This window comes from Lissotriton vulgaris, chromosome 5, assembly GCF_964263255.1.
Source record: "Lissotriton vulgaris chromosome 5, aLisVul1.2, whole genome shotgun sequence".
NCBI lineage: Eukaryota > Metazoa > Chordata > Amphibia > Caudata > Salamandridae > Lissotriton > Lissotriton vulgaris.
This window is the reverse complement of record NC_141693.1, coordinates 1,897,358,478-1,897,378,840: the sequence shown is the minus strand read 5'-3', so window position 1 is coordinate 1,897,378,840 and position 20,363 is coordinate 1,897,358,478. Positions and strand designations below refer to the sequence as shown.

Here is a 20,363-nt window from a genome sequence, read left to right as displayed (position 1 = left end):
TGGGGACGTTGCTCCACCGGGGCCCGGGGAGGCTCTCCCCGGCCTGGCTAGGGTTCGGTAGCTGGGACCGGGCCCGGGGCTTGAGCTCCGTCCGGCCGGGCCTGGGGTGCGTGAGCCCCCCCGTCCTGCAAGCCGTCAGAGGGTCCGGGTGCTGGGGACGGGGCTCCACAGGGGCCCGGGGAGGCTCTCCCCGGCCTGGCTAGGGTTCGGTAGCAGGGACCGGGCCCGGGGCTTGAGCTCCGTCCGGCCGGGCCTGGGGTGCGTGAGCCCCCTGTCCTGCAAGCCGTCAGAGGGCCCGGGCGCTGGGGACGGGGCTCCACAGGGGCCCGGGGAGGCTCTCCCCGGCCTGGCTAGGGTTCGGTAGCAGGGACCGGGCCCTGGGCTTGAGCTCCGTCCGGCCGGGCCTGGGGTGCGTGAGCCCCCCGTCCTGCAAGCCGTCAGAGGGTCCGGGCGCTGGGGACGGGGCTCCACAGGGGCCCGGGGAGGCTCTCCCCGGCCTGGCTAGGGTTCGGTAGCCGGGACCGGGCCCGGGGCTTGAGCTCCGTCCGGCCGGGCCTGGGGTGCGTGAGCCCCCCGTCCTGCGAGCCGTCAGAGGGTCCGGGCGCTGGGGACGGGGCTCCACGGGGGCCCGGGGAGGCTCTCCCCGGCCTGGCTAGGGTTCGGTAGCTGGGACCGGGCCCGGGGCTTGAGCTCCGTCCGGCCGGGCCTGGGGTGCGTGAGCCCCCCGTCCTGCAAGCCGTCAGAGGGTCCGGGTGCTGGGGACGGGGCTCCACCGGGGAACGGGGAGGCTCTCCCCGGCCTGGCTAGGGTAACGGAAGCTTGGACCGGGCCGACCCGGGGAGCAGGTGTGGCTGGCATCATCCACTACGCTGTCGGCGCATAGTTTTCCGCGCACCCCTAGTAGTAGTAGTTTTCCGCCCACCCCTAGTTAGGACCTCGATCCACAAATTCCTTATTATTCGCACTAGAGGTATTTAAGGTATTAATTGAGGTTGTAACAATATTTATACCTTGCTTAGAGGGCTCATATTTACAATTTCCTGAGGGCTTTTACTAATATGTCTAATCAAGTTACTCAGCTTATCAACTTCTCTATTAAGTGTATCAAGTTTATCATATAAAGGTTTAATACTTGCTTCTAATTTTAGTGTTAAAAGCGTTACAAGGTGATGAGTTTGCTCATCAGACAGATACCCTGGGTCAGAGAGTTTCTCTAATGGTTTAACAGCAGTGTTAACTGGAAGCTCTTTTTTATTTTTAGGAGTAGTCCCTGCTTTTGGTTAGCTTTTCCTGCAGCTCCTTTTCTTTTTTGGTGTAGTTGAGTCGCTATGAGATTGAACTAATAGAGCCTCAGGTGATAGAGATTCATCTGGGACTAGATCAGGGATCACAGTATTAACATTGTGTAGTGTAGTTCCTATATTCCCAATTGGCTCTGCACATTGGAATAACATATACTATAGATTTGACCTAGGACTTGTGTCTACTAGGTCTCTATCGAATATATTAAACTTAATTGTGAGTGCCAGCTAGCTCAGAGGACACTAGAAACTTTCTCAAATTCACAAGAAGGGATTCGTTTCTGACAACCGCATAAACATGACAACTTTGTTTCCTCAAGATAAGACGTATCTCTAGAGTCGTGGAAACAATAGATATATATTTCACTCAGTCAATCGTGCATGCTTCGTTTCACCAGAGGTGCAGAGAAATAGAGAGACAGACGTTTTCAATAAAAGTATTTATTGAACAGTCTTCTTTCTCAAGCAGAAGAAATGAACTGCTACAATCGTTATATTGGCTGTAAAGTATAATGCGTACAGCAAGAATAGTATTATGAAATAATACTGTAAAAGCATGATATGTTCGAAGCTGCAGGCGGCCTAGTCCCGGACGGCGAGCCGGGGCCTCTATTTTGGCGCACCCGAGTCGGGGGGCGCGCGCGAGAGCCGGCGGCGCAATCCTTCTGCCCGAGCCCAGGGCTGCCTGATACCAGCGGCGCAACAAGAGGGGCCCCCTGACCGTCTCTGCTGCGGCGGCGGAGGAGTTTGGTGCCCGGAAACCGCCGGTGAGGAGCTGCGACCTGCCTGGCCTTGGGGGAGCCGGGGCCTCGAGTTTGGTGATCCCCGCCCGGTGGAACCGGCATTTGCTCTCGGACGGGGGAGGGGACGTAGTGGGACCTGAGGTGCAGGAGGGTCTGATACAGCGCCTGGAGTGGATCGCTGGGAGTATCACAGCTGTGCTCCTTGGGGCTCATAGTCTGGAGGCCTGTGGAAAGAGCCGGAGTGGCCCGTGTCCGTGCCTAGAGAGGCGCGCCTGCTGACCTGGTGTAGACCTGGGGCTGACCCTATGGCGGTGGACGAGAACAGTGAGTGCCCCCCCCCCCCATTGCTGTGACTGCTCGTGGGGTGAAGGGGTCCGGTGAGACCGGCTTACTTCCACGCTGTGACCCTGAGCACGCTGCTGGACCTGACTGCGGGCCTGGGATACCCCTGAATGGACTTGGAGGACCACGAGGCGGGCGCATACAATCAGAGGCGGTGGAGCCCGTGGAGCCCGTAGAGATAGGTGTCCCTGGTGGATTTCGCTCAAGCTGGGGCTCGACCCCCCCCGGTGCAGACGACGGCGGTGTGTGCGAGGCGTGTGCCAGCAGGTGGGGTATCTGACCAACGTAATACCTTTGGCTGCTGTTGGAGGTGTGGGTTGCCCCGCCAAGAGGATCTGCCGCTATTTTGAGGACAGTGGTGCCAGAGTGAGCCTTGGCCATGACCAGAGGGGGGGGGTGGGCCTGCTAAGCAGGGGACCATCGACAAGTTTACGGAACCAAGCGGAGGTCCTGGTGCACACGGTGGCCAGGGGTCGGGGCCAGACAACGCGGCGCTGATGGCGGCGATTACCCAATCACGGGACATGTTGGATGCCAAGATTGAGGCTGTTGGGGCAGATGTGACCCTCCTGAGACAAGACCTGCGCAATGCTGTGGCGCGAATCACAGAGGCCGAGTCTAGGATCTCGGTGGTGGAAGACGATGTCGGGACCCTGAGGCAGAAAATGGCGGCGATGGAGAATATCCAGAAGGGCCTGGCATTCCGCGTGGAGGATGCCGAAGGGCGGGCGCGCAGGAACAACCTTCGCTTTGTAGGTTTTCCGGAGGGCTGTGAAAAGGGCAACATGGAACGATTTCTATCCCAGTGGCTGGAGACCTGGCTCCCCCTGGATGTCCTGTCTTGCTGTTTTGTGATTGAGCGCGCCCACCGGGCCCTGGCGCAGAAGCCGCCGGCGGGAGAGCGGCCCAGGCCGGTGATCGCTAGAATCCTGAACTTTCACGACAGGGACACTATACTGCGGCAGGTGAGGGCCAAGGACTCCCTCCTCTTTGAAAGCCAAAAGATCATGATCTTCCCCGACTACACCAGAATTGTAAAGCAATAGCGGCACTCCTTTCTGGCCGTCAAGGCGAAACTTCGGGCCTGAAGATTCAATATTCCTTGCTCTATCCGGCCCGCCTACGAGTGGTCTTTCAATCCCGGACTCACTTTTTTGATACGCCAGAGGACGTCTTCAGGTGGACGGATGAAACAGTGAGGGTCAGGCCCCATGCTCAACCGGGCCTTGATCCGGGACACACGAGTGATTCATCGCAGACCCGGGGGGACCAGAACGCCCGAAGCAAGAAGAACAGGAAGTCCAGATCTCGGAAGCGCGCTGCCTCTTGCAGTGGGTCTCGGTCTGCTGCGCCTACTGACTCAGACCACTCAGGAAGGGGTAGCTGAAGGACGGTGGGGGGCCTTGCCCACCTATGGATACCAGATGCTCCTGCAGAGGGGAACGGTCCACCTATGTTTTGATTTACAGACGACCGAACGCTGAGTATATTGCCATGTTTAATTGGTTATTCTAACGATTGATGGGGCTGTGAGAAGGGTTCAGGGAGCTCCACTATAGGGGCTACCTGCCTCCTACGTGAGTGGGAGATGTTAGGGGGAAGGGGGGCGTTCTTAGTTTAGGGGGTTTTGGGATCCATTGGTATGGTTGGCCTTGGGCGCTCTGTTTTGGGCCCGAGGTTGCCCATGCCGTGACAGATGCTTCAGTGTTCTATGAGGTGCTGGGGTGGGGGAAGTAGGAAGTTGGGGGGTTAGTTTGGGGGGCAAGTGGGGGATGGGGCGGGGGTTGGGGGTGAAGTGGGGGTTGTTGGGTGGGGTGGGTGGTGGGGGAGGGGGAGAAGGGCGATTGGGGGGTGGATAAGTTTGACACTAAGCATGGGCGAATTTTGCGAATCTCGCGTTCGCGAATTTTGCGGATTTGCGAACTCGCAATCCGCAAAATCCGCGAATTCTCGCGAATTTGCGGATTTTTTTTTTTTGTTCGTGCGGGTTTCTGCCAGTTCGTGAGGGTTTTGTACAATTTCGCAAACGCAAACTTACCTGTCGGGTCGCAAGTTTTGCGAACTTGTTGTTTCTACGTGTCCAGCCTGTTTGGGACACTCTTCTTCATCACTGCCACTCTCTGTCACCACTGCCACGCTCTGACTACTCATGCCACCCTCTGGCCCACCCATGCCACCCTCTGTTTCATCACAGCACCCTCTGGTTGTCCAGTCAGTGTACATTATTGTGGCAAAGCAAAGCACACCTTCCCTGCCTCAAGTGACCTGAATTAATTTGGGGCTGATTAATGTGTCACAGAATATTTTTTTAGCTGGCACCTGCTTCCTTAGTGCTTCCTGATTAGTGATCTTTTGCACTTGCTAAGTGCTTTCATTGTTGCAAAATTAGTTACAACACCTGCCCTGCCCCAACTGACAATAATGAATTAGGGGCTGATTAATGGATTTGAACTTCCAGCCTGGCTCCTGCTTGTCTCCCTTAGCTGTAATTCAGGACCTTTGTGGCATATGTGTAACTATTCTGAGGTTCAGAGCAGGGTCACATAATAGTTGCAACTGGCAACTGAACTCTGGAGGGGCCCCTCAGGAAGCACTACAGGAAATGGCTACTAATGATGAGCCTGAACTTTTGAACCTGGTAAGTAGTTTCAGTTTTGCTAAGATCGTATTTCTGCAATTTAGCGCTTATTCGCGGGGCGCGAAGTTGTACTGGGAAGCCGCGAACTCACGCGAACAGTGCGAGCAAGCCATAAAATCCGCTGCTCGCGGATTTGGCGGGAGATTCGCGAATCTCGCGGATTGCGAATTTACAGAAAATCCGCAAAATTGACACAGTGTCTGCGCTACTTCGGCAATTGAAATGTATGTGTGTGTGGCTCCGAATGCCCAGGCTTTTGCTTTTTCTCCCCATTGACAATGGTTGACGCCCAGAGATCGGGCCTTCCGCAGACGCTGATGCGAGTGGTGAGTTGGAATGTCCGGGGGATGCTGGATAAAATAAAGCGTGGGGCGGTGCTGCGGCTGGGGAAAAGGGAAAGGGCTGACGTTCTCCTCTTACAGGAGACACACCTCCAGGGAACCAAGACCCTCAGTTTGCAGAGGTATGGCTATCAACAAGTGTTTCATGCAGGCTTTGTGAGGGGGTCCCGAGGGGTGGCGGTCCTGGTTCATCGTAGACTATCTTATGTACATGAGACGCAATGGATCGATGCCCATGGCAGATTTGTGTTTGTTAAGGGTATGGTTGGGGATGAGCCGATGGTCTTTGGTAGTGTGTATGCCCCGCCCCCACTGCAGGAGGCGCTCATTGAGAAGCTATTTGAGGTGTGGGCCGATATCCCGGATGTGCTGGCGATTGTGGGGGGAGACTGGAATGATGTGATGGATGGACGGATGGATCGGTACAGGCCCGGAAGGGAACTCCCAGCGGCAGCACCGACGAAACTTTGTGGCCTGGCGCGGGGCATGGGTTGGGTTGACTCCTGGCGTTACCAGCACACTCTGAGCCGCGAATACTCCTATGTTTCGGCAGTGCACAAATCCTTCTCCAGATTAGATTATCTGTTCGTGCCGACCCCCTGGATGGCGAGGGTTGCTTCTACGGCTGTGCTTCCTCGTGGTATCTCAGACCACTCCCCTGTGTCCCTGGACCTCTCGTTGGACAAGGAGGCAAACAGCCCTTCCGATGGCGCCAGTCTACGTGGCACCTGCAACAAGATTGCTATCGATCACATCTTCGTGAAGCCATATCTAATTACTGGGAGCAAAACGATGGGCCTGAGGTAGACGCCGCCACCCAGTGGGAGGCACTAAAGCCGTTGCTCCGAGGGGTGGACATCGCTTGGTGTGCGGGGGCCCGCAGAGCCCGTCAGAGAGAGGTGGCGGAGGCAGCGGAGCGAGTGCGGGACCTGGAGAGGGACTGCGCTATGGGTGACACTGGCGAGGCAGTGGGGCAGCTCCTGTCAGGCTCCGTCTCTATCTCTTCGGACCTGTGCTGCAAGACCTCTACCTTCCCTCGAAGAACCACCCCAACGCCTGAAGTACACACAGACCATTAAGGTAATTCCCCCAAGGAAGGAAAGGAAGGGAACAGCGGGGAGGGAGATCTGAAACGACAAATGAACAAACATTAGAAGAAAGCTCCCCCCATGCCCGCTGACTCTAACTTCCTTCTACAAATACTTAGTAAATGACGTAACCTTTCTTTCCTACCTGAGGGGGGGAATGTGTTAGGGATTAAATGCGAGGAGAGGAGACTTGAGGCAATACCAGGGATTCTGTTTCGCTGTAGAGAAGACAAAGGGAACCAGTATGAAACCTGAATGTGATTACAGACTACAAACACATTCATACACATTCACGCATACCTTCTCAGAACTGCTCACCTTACAGCACAGGATCCCTACTTATGGTACCCCTCTCTCAGTTCTCCTGCATGTCAAGATAAAGCAAAACAGGGTTGTAGAAACAAACAGAAATAAACTCAAACAGTGTTAATACTCCTTAACGCTGTTTACGGTGTACATAGTCACCGTGACTCAGTCTCCCTTATGCACTTGTTGCTACTGCCTGCAACTCGGATAAAGGGCAAGGTGGCAATCCTTCTTGCAGCCTCACCACGCTCTTCTACAAAGCAATGTTTTTTCCTCCAGCCTTGAGCTCATACAGCTGAGAAAGAGAGCTTGTGAAGATCCTTAAACACATGCAGCCTGCGTGCAACTCTGCTCAAAAGCAAGGTGGCAATCCGTCTTGCAACCTCGCATCTCCTGCGTACATAGTAAAGTTTTTCCCCCCTGAGCCGTGAGTCCTTTCTCCCTAAACGTAGAGAGAGAGCTCTAGAAGTTCCTTTGCTCACACGCTGCCTGCGTGTCAAACACCAGACCGTAATGACCAAACTTTCTGGGGGAATCCGTATCAACACGCAGCTTGCGTGTTCAATATCATAACAGGATTTTCTCCCGAAACCACGAGGGAAGAGAAGCTCAAAACCCCGCTTGCCGCTACCAGTAAACGCTCACGCCAAGACTCCGGGATCCGTAGACTAATCGGCGCCGCTGCTGGTTTCCGCGTTTGTTTTCTTTCCTGGTGCGCACCTGATCTGCGTCTCCTGTGCGCCGCTGAGTACGGCATGCCGGGAAATGTAGTTTTACCGGCGGCTGCCTCGGGACTTCATGGGTTCCCCGGTTCTGCACCTCAAAGGTGTGTACCGAGGGGGAAGGGGGGGTTCGAGGCTTGACACCTGTTGGCACAGCAATCGTACACATCCCTGTTACTTAATGAGGCGCGTTAGCTGTGGCTGGCCACGCAGAGCAGAATCTATCAATGGGGGGATAAATCCAGCACCATGCTCTACAGGCTCTGCCAGCACACCTTCCAGACTCAGTCCCTGCCGGGTATTCGGGATGAGCGGGGAGACCCGGTGTCGGCCCCCGACAGTACTATGCGGATCTATATGCCCCCTGGGAGGTCCTTCCTGCGGAGGACGCTGACAGGTTTTTGGCAGATCTCCCGCCGCGGGCGCTCTCGGATGAGGGCCGCGATCAGCTGGTTCTCCCCCTGTCCTTGGAGGAGCTAGGTACGGCACTTGGGGAGCTGAACTCTGGCAAAGCCCCGGGACCTAACGGGTTCCCGTGTGAATTCATGAAAACCTTTCATCTTCAACTGGAGGGGCGTTATCGGTTGGCGCTGGAGGCAGCTAGGGAGTGTGGTCGCCTCCCAGCGGATTGGCGATATGCCGAAATTGTTGAGTTCTGCAAACCCGGGAGGCCCCCCGAACACCACTCCTCATACAGGCCGATTTCCCTGTTAAATTTTGAGGCGAAGATATTAGCTAAGGCCCTGGCCAATCGCCTCCTCCCATATATCACCGACCTGGTTCACCCTGATCAGGCGGGGTTTATGCCCCATAGGGCGACGAGACACAATATTCGCCGCGCGCAGGTGGTGGTGGAGACGGCCCAGGCCGCTGGGATCCCGGCGGCGCTCCTCCTGGCCGACATAGATAGGGCGTTCGATTCTCTCAGCTGGGTGTATCTTCGGGCGCTTCTGTCCCGCCTCAATCTTGGGCCTGGCTTCCTCTCATACCTACGCCTGCTTTATACGGACTTGACCGCGTCTGTGAGAGTGGCGGGGGTGGTGTCGAAACCCTTTCCCATCGGACGGGGCACCAGACAGGGTTGCCCTCTCTCACCATATTTGTTCGCATTGGCTATGGAACCCCTGGCGGCGTGGGTGCGGATGGACGCGCAGCTCTGGGGGCTGGAGTGGGAGATGGGTCCGTCCGATCGCATTGCGCTATACGCCGATGACGTCCTCTTCTTCCTCACGGCCATCAATAGATCCGGGCCCAGAGTTCTAGCGATAATGCAAATTTTTGGGGAAGTATCGGGCTTGCATTTAAACGTGACGAAGTCTACGCTGTGGGTGCTGGGGGGTGGTGAGAGACTGGGTCCGTGGGCGTCAATGCTGCAGACGGCGGCAGGCGGCCTTAAATACCTGGGCATCTTTCTTACAGACGTCTCGGGTGTGGCGTGGGTGCGCAATGTGGTGCCCGTTTGGGACAGAGTACGGTCGGACATGAAAACTTGGTCCAGAATGCCCTTGAATATCTATGGCCGGTCGGCGATCTTTAAAATGGTAGCCCTCCCGCGCCTCCTGTACCAACTACAAAACCACCCATGCCCCATAGCACCGCAGTGGTTTCGTCAGGTGAACGCTGCGCTAAGTCAGTTTCTTTGGGCCGGGGGGAGTGGCGAGGGTGGCCCTTCGCACTTGCTTCTTGTCCACGTACTGCGGGGGCCTGGCCACCTCTGACATTTTGTCATACTACCAGGCGTCACACTTACTGGTGCTCAATGACTGGTGGTACGGGAACCGGAGTGACCCGACCTATGCCCTTGAACGGCACTTGATGGAACCGGACACAGTGCATACCATCCTGTATTCGGCGAGTATCAGTAAGAGGCTCCCCATGGTTACCCAGGTGGTCTTCCGAGTGTGGCGTGCGGCCCTGCGCCGCATGGGGTGGTGGAATAAATTGACGAGGGAGACCCCGCTGTGGCGCAACGGGCGACTGCCGGCGCTGGCATCTTTGCGGGGGTTCGAGGGCTGGGACGATATTGGCATTTCAACACTGGGTCATGTCATGAAGGGCACTACACTCAAGTCCTTCCAGTCCTTGAGTGAGGAATATGCGATGCCCAAAACCCAATTCTTTCAATACTTACAATTGCGACATGCATTGTCCCCATCTCTGGTGGGCTTGGAGTCCCTGCCCGAGTTCAGCCCCCTAGAAGCTAAGGTGTTTATGGGGGAACTAGAGGAAAAGAAAATTTCTAACATATATCAGACCCTAGTTACACACTGCTCCTCCTCCCTTGATAGGCTACGCTCCGTGTGGGAGGAAGATGTAGGAGCTCTTGAAGAAGAGGACTGGAGGGAGGCCCTGGAGGCCCCGAGGGGGGCGGCCATTGCGATGCGTTTACGCTTTATCCAATTTAAATACTTACATAGAGCCTACTTCACCAGAGAACGGCTGTGGAGGGCAGGTTTGATTGCCTCCCCTGAGTGCTTGAGGTGCGAACGGGCGGTGGGGACCTTTATCCACACTGTGTGGTCTGGTGCGAGGCTGGCGAGATACTGGCTGGGTGTATGGGACTGCTTGTCTGAGGTTCTGGGTTGGGACCTTCCCCGATCGCCCCAGCTCGGCCTGCTGCATGTCATGGAACAGGTGGGGGGCAACATATACAAACGTCATCTGTTGGTTTTGGGCCTCACAGTAGCCAAGCGGGATATAGCTCGGGCCTGGAAGGACACCAGGGCCCCGTTTGCTGGAAGTGTGGAGACGGGGATTGGACTTTTGCATGGGGCTGGAGCGTCCAGTCTTTGAGGCCAGGGGTTGCCCCCGGAAACATTTTAAGATATGAAAAAGATGGGCGGACTATAGAGGGTTGTGGCTGGAGCCACCTGCGTCCCAGGACGCTGGAGAAGAACTTTAAACTATTGGACCCTGGGCGACAGGGAGCACGCACTTTTTGTACTTTCTTGATTTGTGCCTTGAGACTTTGCAGACACTGTGTAGGGGAATGGGTGAGACCCGGGGGGGATGGTTGGGAGGTGGGGCGGCTGTATAACCTATTACTGCTTGTGCTGACTACTCATCTTCTTTCAATGTGTGCTCGCTAGTCCTGCGATGTAATGAGGGACGGTGTCCCATCTGTATTTTTGTCGGTACTGCAATAAAATTTTGTTCTGAAAAAAAAAAAGCATGATATGTTTCTAAGCCATAGATTACATACATAAAATAATAAATACTAAAAGTACTCAACTGGTGCTTCTAAAATACGCCTACCCCGATGTACCTAACCTGAGTCTAGTACGAGGGAAGAAGTAAGTGAGGTGTAGCTTAAGTTTAGTATTTTTGCCAAAATCTATCCAAGATTTCTCGTAGGGTCTAATCAGCTCCGTACCTTGGTTTTAGAATGAAGGAGGTCTGGTATCTCTCTCTCAGGACTCGATTTCCCAACAACCCGCAAGGGTAGCTTGAAAACACTGGAGCTGGATTTCTCTCAGTGCGTCTGCTGGAAGGTCGGCTTCCTTCGCCACTTGCTGCAGCGAGCTGTGTCAGGCGAGTAGATAGTCGAACTGCTCCAAACCACTGTGTGTTTGCTAAGGCAAGTGTGGGCATATTTATCCCTTGAAGGTACTGAGTTTGACGTAAGGTTGGACATAATAACGTCAAAGAGTCTCAGTTCTTTGAAAACTCCATGAGTTCTTGGACAAATCAATATTCAAACAAGGGGAGGTCCCTGACTGCTGAAGGCGAGTTTTTCCAAGAAATCATTTTGGATTTTCGGAGCTAGTGGAAGTAGCCAAGCCGTATTAGGACTGCACGGGCTAAGTCTAAATATGGTTATGATTTCTATGCCTATATAAGGGACGAGTGATTTATACCTATATATGGGCATGAATCAGGAAAATTACACTAGGGTCCTAAAATGCTACACAACGATTGCTTAGGGCAAACTCTTCAACACGCCCTACTACTTCTCCTATCACCGCACCTACTCCTACTGATAGAAAACGCTCTGCCTTATCTATTTCTACGTTAATGGCACTTACTGCCCTTACTAAATAGGAATCAATAGTAGAACGAGAGAGGTCAATATCAGGTTTGGGGGTTTTTGATTTTTTTTACAATTTTGTTTCAACATCATAAATAAACGTATATATAGTCGGGCAAATTCAACAGCTACGGTCTAGTTGGTTTTCTACACTACAGAAAGTTGTTAAATAACTATCTACATAAAACAATTAATCAGCCAGGTAAAATCTAAATCTATGGTGCTAAGCGATAATTGTAAACAGAGTATAGGGTGCAAACACTTGTACCAAAGGCCCAAGATCAGTTAAGAAATGCTATTAGTAAAAAAGAAGGACTGAAGGTGCTTCGGTGCTTAGGTATGCAAAATATACAAAGTGCAGGTAATGGACCCACAGGGCCGAGAGTACTATACGCTGGGCGCGGTTTATACAAAATTAAGATACCTACAATAGTACCTATAAAATCGAGCTTATAAAAGAAGACGATCAATTAGTGCTAATCATGACACAATCTTATGAAAAGAGGACGATCCAACTGCCACTTTAGGGGGGTAATGTACATTAATCGTCTCATCGTCTTAAAGTACCCTGGAGTAGTGGGGGGGTAATAAATAGGCAATCACTGGGTTAGTTCCGGGGATTATTTCCAAACAGAACCCGATTCCAGGGCCAGGATGTACCCGCCCTGGTACAATTTCCTGAGGCCAAATGGGGTGGCCCTGCCACGTTCTGGCACGGACGGGCGCAGACGGGCCCGCCCTTGGCCCGGGCATCACCCGAGCGCTTCCCGCGGTGTGTAGGTGGCACGCTCGTTATGAGGGCTTCAGGCGCCCTCCGATGACGAGACTCTCCCGCGTCCTTGCAGGGCCTCCGGGATGTTGAAGTCCTTCCGCCTGGCCGTTTCCCTCAAGGCGGTCCGGCAGTTCGGGAATGCAGATGGCGCTCACAGGGTTGAGAAAGGCGTAAAGCAAAGAGGGTGAGTTTGGTCGTTCCCCTCATGGTAAAAGGTATATCATGTGCCTTAATAGGAATCAGGTGATGTAGCAATGCCGATAAAATGACTTAAGTCTTCCTCTTGTCTTCAGATAGCAACGCTTGCCCAGCTGAAGACTAAGCCGAGCTGTGTGACCAGCAGAGTGACTATCTCCTGAGCTTCTGCTATCGCTCTCATTCTAGTCCCCTTTCCATAGCTTTATTTCAAACTAACATATTACTTGTATATTTTGCAGTGGGTTCAGAGAGGTGTGGGCGCATACATGGCTCCCATTGGATCCGGTTTACAAGGTTGGAAATTCCGGACACTAAATGAGGTCATTGAGCAAGCCTCACTTACTTTAAATTCATGTATTAGTGGGGCGATCTCACAGGTAGCAGCATGTAGAAACAGAACGAGCCACCGTAAAACACCTTCGTGCCTTGGTTCTCTTCAGAACTTAGGCAGCTAAAGAAAAAGTGTAGGAATCAGAAAAGGATTTGGAGAGCAAGATACAGTACGAAAGAAAAAGAAAACAACTAAATGTTATTAAATGATTACAAAACACTTATTAAAGAAAAGAAAATTCTCCACTAATAAAATAAAAGTAGCCAGGTATTCCCCAAAGGAATTATTTTAAAAAGTCCAAACTCTAACCACTTTTGAAGTAAACAAAAACAAAACTCCAGCCAGCCAAGATTTCTGTACAAAAATGGCATCATTATTTTTTAGCAAGGTTAACAATATATTTATAGAGTTTAATAATCATACCACTGAGCCCCTTTCCATTTTCGGTATGGAAAACGCACAGAGTAAATTTTGGTCAGAGTCCTCACAAATGTTGAACTCATTTACATCTCTCACTGCTGAGCAAGTTGCCTCTGGGCTGAAAAAGATTCAATCGGATCCCCGATGGAACCCTGTCCCCCAAAGCTGCTCTATGACGTCTCAGATACAATTGCACTTTACCTTACACCCCTCATCAACAGGATTCTAGAAACGGTTGGAAAAAAGCGTTCCTACTGTAACTGATCAAAATAACGTCTTGGGATCCCACTGAAGAAAAAAGAAAACTATAGACTCATCTCACGCTGGCCGCTTGCAATCAAGATGCTGGGAAAGTCAATGAATCACAATATCACTATCTACCTTGACACCAACATCTGTCTACATCCCCCACGACACAGGTTTAGGCCATGGCATAGCACTGAATCACCCCTTTTTGCTGCCACAGAGGACATCAGATGCATCATGAACAAGGAAGATAGATTGGTATTCGTCCTGTTGGACCTATCGGTTGCATTTGATACGGTGGATCACGCCACTCTGATCAAGCGCCTGGACAGAATTGGTGGAAGAGGTTCAGCCCCGGAATTCGTCAGCTCATTCCTCACAGAGAGAGAAGGTAGTGTCATTAGAAGGTTTTACCTCCACACCTTTTTTCTACCCTGTAGGGTTCCTCAGGGGTCGTCCCTGAACCCAACTATTTTTAATGTGTACATTACTCCTCTCATCCATTTGATACGTTCACGTTAGTTCGAAGTATGCACAAATGCGGATGACACCCAAATGCTAGTGTCAGTTTCTGCAGACCCCAACAAGGTAGCATCTCAGTTCAGTCAATGCATGTCCGATATCGCTAAATGGATAGCCCAGAATAATTTTTAACTTAACTCTATGAAACAGAGGTACAGCAGTTTGGTAACAGCAATACCTTATGGAACAATTTTTGGTGGCTGCAAAACCTGGGACCTCGGCCACCTCTAGTGCAGAAAGCTAGGAATCTAGGTGTGGTGTTTGACAACAAACTGACTTTTAACTACCTCTCCAATCAGGTAGCATCCTCTTGTTTATTAATGCTAAAGATTCTAAACAAAAAAATCTTTTGATTATTGTAATGCTTCCTGGTGGGAGCCGAATCTAAAGTCTTGAAACAACTACAGACTCTCCAAAATCCAGCCCCAAGAGTTTTACTAAACCTCCCCAAATTCTGATCAGGTTCAAAATCCATTAGAGCTCCCTGTCAGGGCACAAGTTCAATTCAAAGCTTTATGCTGGATTCAAGGGCACGAAACGGGCAATGAATCTGCATAAAAGTCAATAGATCAATATTATCAATATAGATCAATATTAGTGTTGGTCAAAATGATCCTTACTAATCATAAAATAATTATAGATGGCCGAGCAGGGAACAGTTATTTTAAACACACAATCTTTGCAAGAAGAATTAAAACGAGGAACACATTGAAGGAATGACCAGTATTGGTCGCCACATGGGGGTGATGTCCTGACCCCATCCTAATTCAGTGGACCGTGCCCAGTCTCATCTAACGGTTACCTAAGCCGATTTACCAACAGGGGCGCGGGTCAACCTCGTGGTAGGCGCAATTATAAGATTATGATTAGTAAGGATCATTTTGACCAACACTAATATTGATCTATTGACTTTTATGCAGATTCATTGCCCCTTTCGTGCCATAGTCCTGATGAAGACCCTCTAGCAAGGTGTCACTCTATGCCTGCATCAGTTTGGGTCGAAACGTCCACACTCCTTTCCATCTTCAGCCTCCTCCTTGATTTATCATTTGTGATTTCTCATCTTAGGTCTCAGCCCATCCTTTTGAGATTCAGAAAGGAGTTAAAACCCAGATTTTTTAACATAGGCCAGGCCCCATAGGAAATCAATTAACCACCAATTCACTGTTGTTAAGGTATTGGGGAGACTAGCGCCAAGGCCAATTGGCATCAGCGCGCTCTATAAGTCCTTTACCCCTCCCATGCTGCTGACGAGCTCAGCTCGTCATGAGGTACAGTTGAGCTGTACTCATGACGAGCTGAGCTCGTCACAGCCATTGGAACCTTTGCATGCGGGGATAATTTCCCCGCTGTGCGGAACGTTCCAAAAACGGGTGTGGTTGTGACAAGCTCAGCTCATCATGAGGGCAGCTCCACTGTGTCTCACGACAAGTTGAGCTCGTCACCAGCACAGCCGCGCCGCTCGCGCCCCCCCCCCCCCGCAAAGCGGGGGGAAAACACCCCGCAGCGAAGGGATTAAAAAATAAAATAAAAAAAGGTATGCTGATAATCTCGTTCTCTAAATTCATAGCATTTTTCTTACCTTCAGTAACTCCACATCCTGCTGCTGAGACTTTGAGTCGATCTCTGTGATCAGGATCCTAAGGGCAGATTGCTGTTCTTCCATATTGGTCAGTGTCTCCTTGATTTTCTGCAAACTCTTCTTCTTGTCATCCTCCAGGCTTCTAAGGTGACAAGATTTCTCTTTTTTCAAAAATGTCTGCAGCTTTGCAAACTCACTATTGATTTGCGCTCTCTGGCTCTTTAATTTGGCCTGCAACATAAAAATGAATCACATATTCACAATGCCGCAACCTCAGAAACAAGTGATGAATTTATCAATCGACTATGAGCCAGACCCTATATGACACAGGTTTTCTTATCACTCAACATTAGACTTAGGGCAGTCATGTATGTCACATCTGAGAAAAGGGCTTACAGTAGTAGGTCAGAAGGCAGAGCACGTTGTTCGTTCCTTCGCATGGTCCTTTCCTACACTACTATTTAATGCTTTGGTGGAAGAGCGATGGGGTTTTGTTGTGTAAGAAAAGAAGTGAATTGAATGACTGTATTTCAAGCTTTGGTAGAAATGTGTGTGGGTAAACTGTAATTCTGCCACAGCACTGACCATTTATCATGAACTTCACTGTGTTACAATGGAGATCAGAGATTCATTTTAAGGTGCAGTAGGGTGTCTAACTTGGTGAAGAGGTTCTTGAAGTTGAGAGATGCGGCATCATTGTAGGACATACATTAAGCTGATAGATTGTAATTTTCCTGTTACAGAATGTCCTAATGATGTTGTGAATATGTTAGCCTAATGTGTCTAACCAATATGCAGTTACAGCCTATTATTCATGTGCTGCAACCCACTGAGCTATTTTTGTAATATGCAAGCTTCAGTTGGATAGAATTGTTTCTGTAATGGTTAAGCTTTTGTCTTATTATTGCCTTCTAAGTTAGAAGACTTGTTCTAGTACATTGCCTTCCATCCGTTAGGTTCCCATTATTGATATTTTTGTATACTTTCCTATAAGAGAGAGAAGCTTGTCTATGGCAGACAGATTTCTGATGCTGACATTTGCTCTGCAGCTCCAATGTCTCATGGTACAGTTTTACCCCCTCCCTTATGAGCAGAAAGTCCCTGTTTCAGCATTTCTTGCCTCGAGTTAGTTTTGCAGAAATGTTTCTATGCCCTGGAGTAGCAGAGCTTCGGCTCTGTGGCCTTGAGGGGTGATAACAGTGTTGCCTTCGCAGGTGCAGATGCCTCATGTAGGAGTTCATTGTTCACCCTCTGCTGAGCCCAGTACTTTTCCAGTCTGGGCGTGGTTTTACTCTGCCATGCTATGTGATAATGTATTGCTGTGATGAGAGGAGTCGGTCCTCTCGATGCACTCCCTGGGGTGTAGACCAGACAGGGCCCATCTGCAGATGAATATTATGGCCAATAAAATATATTTCTAATTCTTCTCCACTGCCTGGCTGGCTTATTATATGAGAATGATAGATGAGTGAGGTAAGTCGCTCAGGTGGATTTGAGCCACTCTTATCAAAGCCCCAAGCCGAAGTCTCTGCTCCACAAGAAGCCAGTGGAAGGGGGAAGGCCCAGGTCTGGAGTCAGCAGATATCTCAAAAGAGAAATGTGCATCATGTGCAGTATATGGATGCGTTTTTGGGGAGGACCAAAAGTGCAATGGAAGAGAGACTGTTGGTCACAAGCAATTATAGCGGTCTGTTAATGGGAAAGGAGAGAATAGTTTTGTGACTGCACTTAGATAAGGAAAGGTCTTTGTAAATGACAATCCTATGATTCGAAACTGGAGGAGCTGCATACTGGCCTATTTTGGGTGCAACAACGTGGATGAATAAAGTCTTGAAAGCTTTCCTATCCACATAACCTCTTTCTCCTTTGTACTAAAACAAAGGAAATTCTGGCTCATTCTTCAAGAGTAAAAATATTGGAAAATGAATCTTTTCTGGCTGAAGGACATTTCGTTATAATCAGCATACTTGAAGCTCCAGTTCACTGCTCTTGGCACAGCTTTAAAATACAAAATATACACTTGCATGAAAAAATAAATATGGCTGCAGACTTGTTTTATATTCCCCTATATGGGGGGGGGGGGAGAGGAGGAGGAGGAGGAGAGAGAGACAACACCCAGCATCAGCTTGCAAGAATTTCTTCAGTTTCCATACTGAGGCTTAACTCTTTGCCAGGCGGACCTTCATTTCCTCTTTCAAGCTTATAAATCCCACTCCTTCCCATGCACCATCTTCAGTCTTCTCCTTGTGAGGAGCAATCCAGGCAGTGCCATGCCTACTCACCCCTTGCCCCTCACTGATGCTTTCCAATATCAGTGGAAGTCACAGTGGAGTTTGACCATCTTACATAGCTGCTTGTCACTGCCTGTTGCGGCACTACTGGAAGACAACGTCTGCATGCCAACAACATGTAGGCCTCTGTCTCTCTAGCTTTCTCAATGCCAGAGTGGGCTACTACAAGTAATGTAGGGATGGGGCAGCTGTGCTCATGATTGTGGTTTAGTCAGGACCTTACAGATGGGCAAATTTAATTTGAGAGAAGCACTGAGGGGGCATTCTCCTAAAGAAAAAGAGGTCAAGGAGTTATGCCTCAGACGTACAAGCTTATCTAGACGGTGTGAAGGCAGCAGAGACCATTACAGAGTCTTGTGAGTCATTGTGCTTCAGCAACTTGATGGCAAGAAAAACAAAGAGATCAGATTGTGCTTGGACTACACCACTCTGGACAACAGAACAACATCAGACCAGTTCTTCATGTGAACAATGGCATTGACAGCCTGGTAGGAAGCTGCTGGTTTTCTGTGTTGGAGGCTAGAGCAGACACAGGGGGGGGGGGGGGGGGGATCAGGAAGAGTGATCAACCGATTAATGTCAAAGAACAAGAAAAATGTTTTTTTTAAAAAAAGGAAGGGAGACGAGGCGAAACCAAGATGTGGCTACTCCTTGGGTTTCTTCAAGTCTAGATATTGAGAGCATCAACAATGTAAAAACTAATGGAGAAGGCAGAGGTTAAGATGAACCTTCTTGGTGTACAGATCTGCCTTGAAAACACACAGTGGAGGTACTCAAGAACAGACACTGAAGGACCTCAGTCGACTGAAGGAGACATTAGGCGTTTTCTGGATAAACACTACTAACACAGCCCTGCAGCAATACTACCTCTGAGAATGGAGAAGAAGTGAACCCAGCTATGATGGAGGACCTCAGAAGCCATGTCTCGTGGAGTATCCTGAAGGTATTATGACCTATTAGACTTTAGCAACAGTAATATTTTAATATAGCCTTATAGCCCGCCTTAGCAGGCTATACAGGCTATTAGAGGCCTGCTTCAGCAATAAAGGCCCGAGCTGAAGGCGAGGGCCTTTAACAATGGAAGTGGACTTTAATAGCCGGTATAGCCCAGCTACGAAGGGCTATTAGAACATTCTGCCACTAGAGGGCAGAATGTTCTAACAGATAAAAGAAAAGCTTGTCGGAGTCCGAGGAGATTTAAACCCCCTCGAGCTCCGAGAGGCCTTAGTGAAAACATTGGAATGTTGCTTTGTGGGCCTTTACCGGCCCGTAGAAGCATGGAGCACTCCATTGTATTCAATGGAGTGCTCCACATTCCAATGTTCTAATAACCAGTAATAATCAGATTCTGAACAATGAAATATACAGATCAATTAGTTGTTTCTAGTTGGCTTGTGAAACAGGGCCAAACACTGTTTGCAGTCAATATAAGAAGTGTAATACAAGGGGCTATCCTGTGCAGTGTCACCCTCTACACAGTGTAGGACTAAGCACTTTAATTTTCTGTTAATCGTGTTATTAGTTTGGTTGTGCCTTTATAGCAATAATACTCTGATCATACTTGTTCATTGCTTTGTCCTGGTTTTCCGAAGAATCTTCCTTTTGATGTAGGAGTTTAAAAATAAAATGTAAATCTTGAGACTAAAACAGTTTAAAAAATGAGATTTGTCATTTAAAGATAACTTCAGTATGTTTCAAGTGTCTCTCGCCCTTCATCATGAAAAATGTTTAGGCATTAGATATAAACCTACAAAATAGTAGTGAAAAAGAATACATTCTTCAAAACCCATTTGTATATTTGCATGGGAGAAACTATTTACAGACATAACTATCTGACACTATTTGTGTCATCTGGAGAACGAGTGTGGACACATGCTTTAGTGTTTGAAAATTCTGTAATAATGGAGCAGCCAATAGACCTCATGGTACCAGTGCCTACCGAGTCATAATGCTTGCCGTTCTCTTATGTCAGGTTCCAGAAAATAAGGGTAGTAAAGGGGATTGCGGAAAACACCAATATCAATGGAATGGGATGTACTACTGAAATAATTTAAGGCTTCACAGGCAAGATGGCCGCTTGTGGGTTGTGGTGAGCAGTCGCATTCACCCTAGCTCCCACCTAGACCCAAGGATGCGGTAACAAAGGATTAGGTTTCAGCCCGTTCCCCCTGATGGCCCTGCAGAAGTGGCTATATAACGAACTAGGAGATTCTACTATCTTAAAGTATATTGCTAACTGCGTAGAAAGGCTTCTACAAGACTGCGGCAGGTTAAAGGGGAAAGTTCGAATCCGGATGAGCCCCTAGGGGTTCAGGAAAAAGCAGCAGCAGCAGCACCCGACCAAAATGCCCACACGAAATGGAAAGCAGGAGAAGGGACAGGAGAGTGCGAAGGTACCGGTGAAGGATACCGTACCGGCAGTAGCACCACCTGGAGACAGCACGAGCACGGCCGGACCGACAGCACGATCCCTGGGCGCTATCCGCAAAACGA

General features: G+C 50.0%; 1 protein-coding gene across 3 annotated transcripts in view; it reads right to left on the bottom strand.

Moving 5' to 3' along the window:
* The window catches only part of LOC147717654 (E3 ubiquitin-protein ligase TRIM39-like), a 286,591-nt gene that overhangs the window by 198,009 nt on the left and 68,219 nt on the right, over positions 1-20,363 (bottom strand). For all 3 annotated transcript variants that reach the window (XM_086924445.1, XM_086924444.1, XM_086924446.1), the window contains one exon: positions 15,580-15,810. In XM_086924445.1, the coding sequence (XP_086780571.1) occupies positions 15,580-15,810 (231 nt within the window). The remainder of the gene's footprint in view (positions 1-15,579; positions 15,811-20,363) is intronic.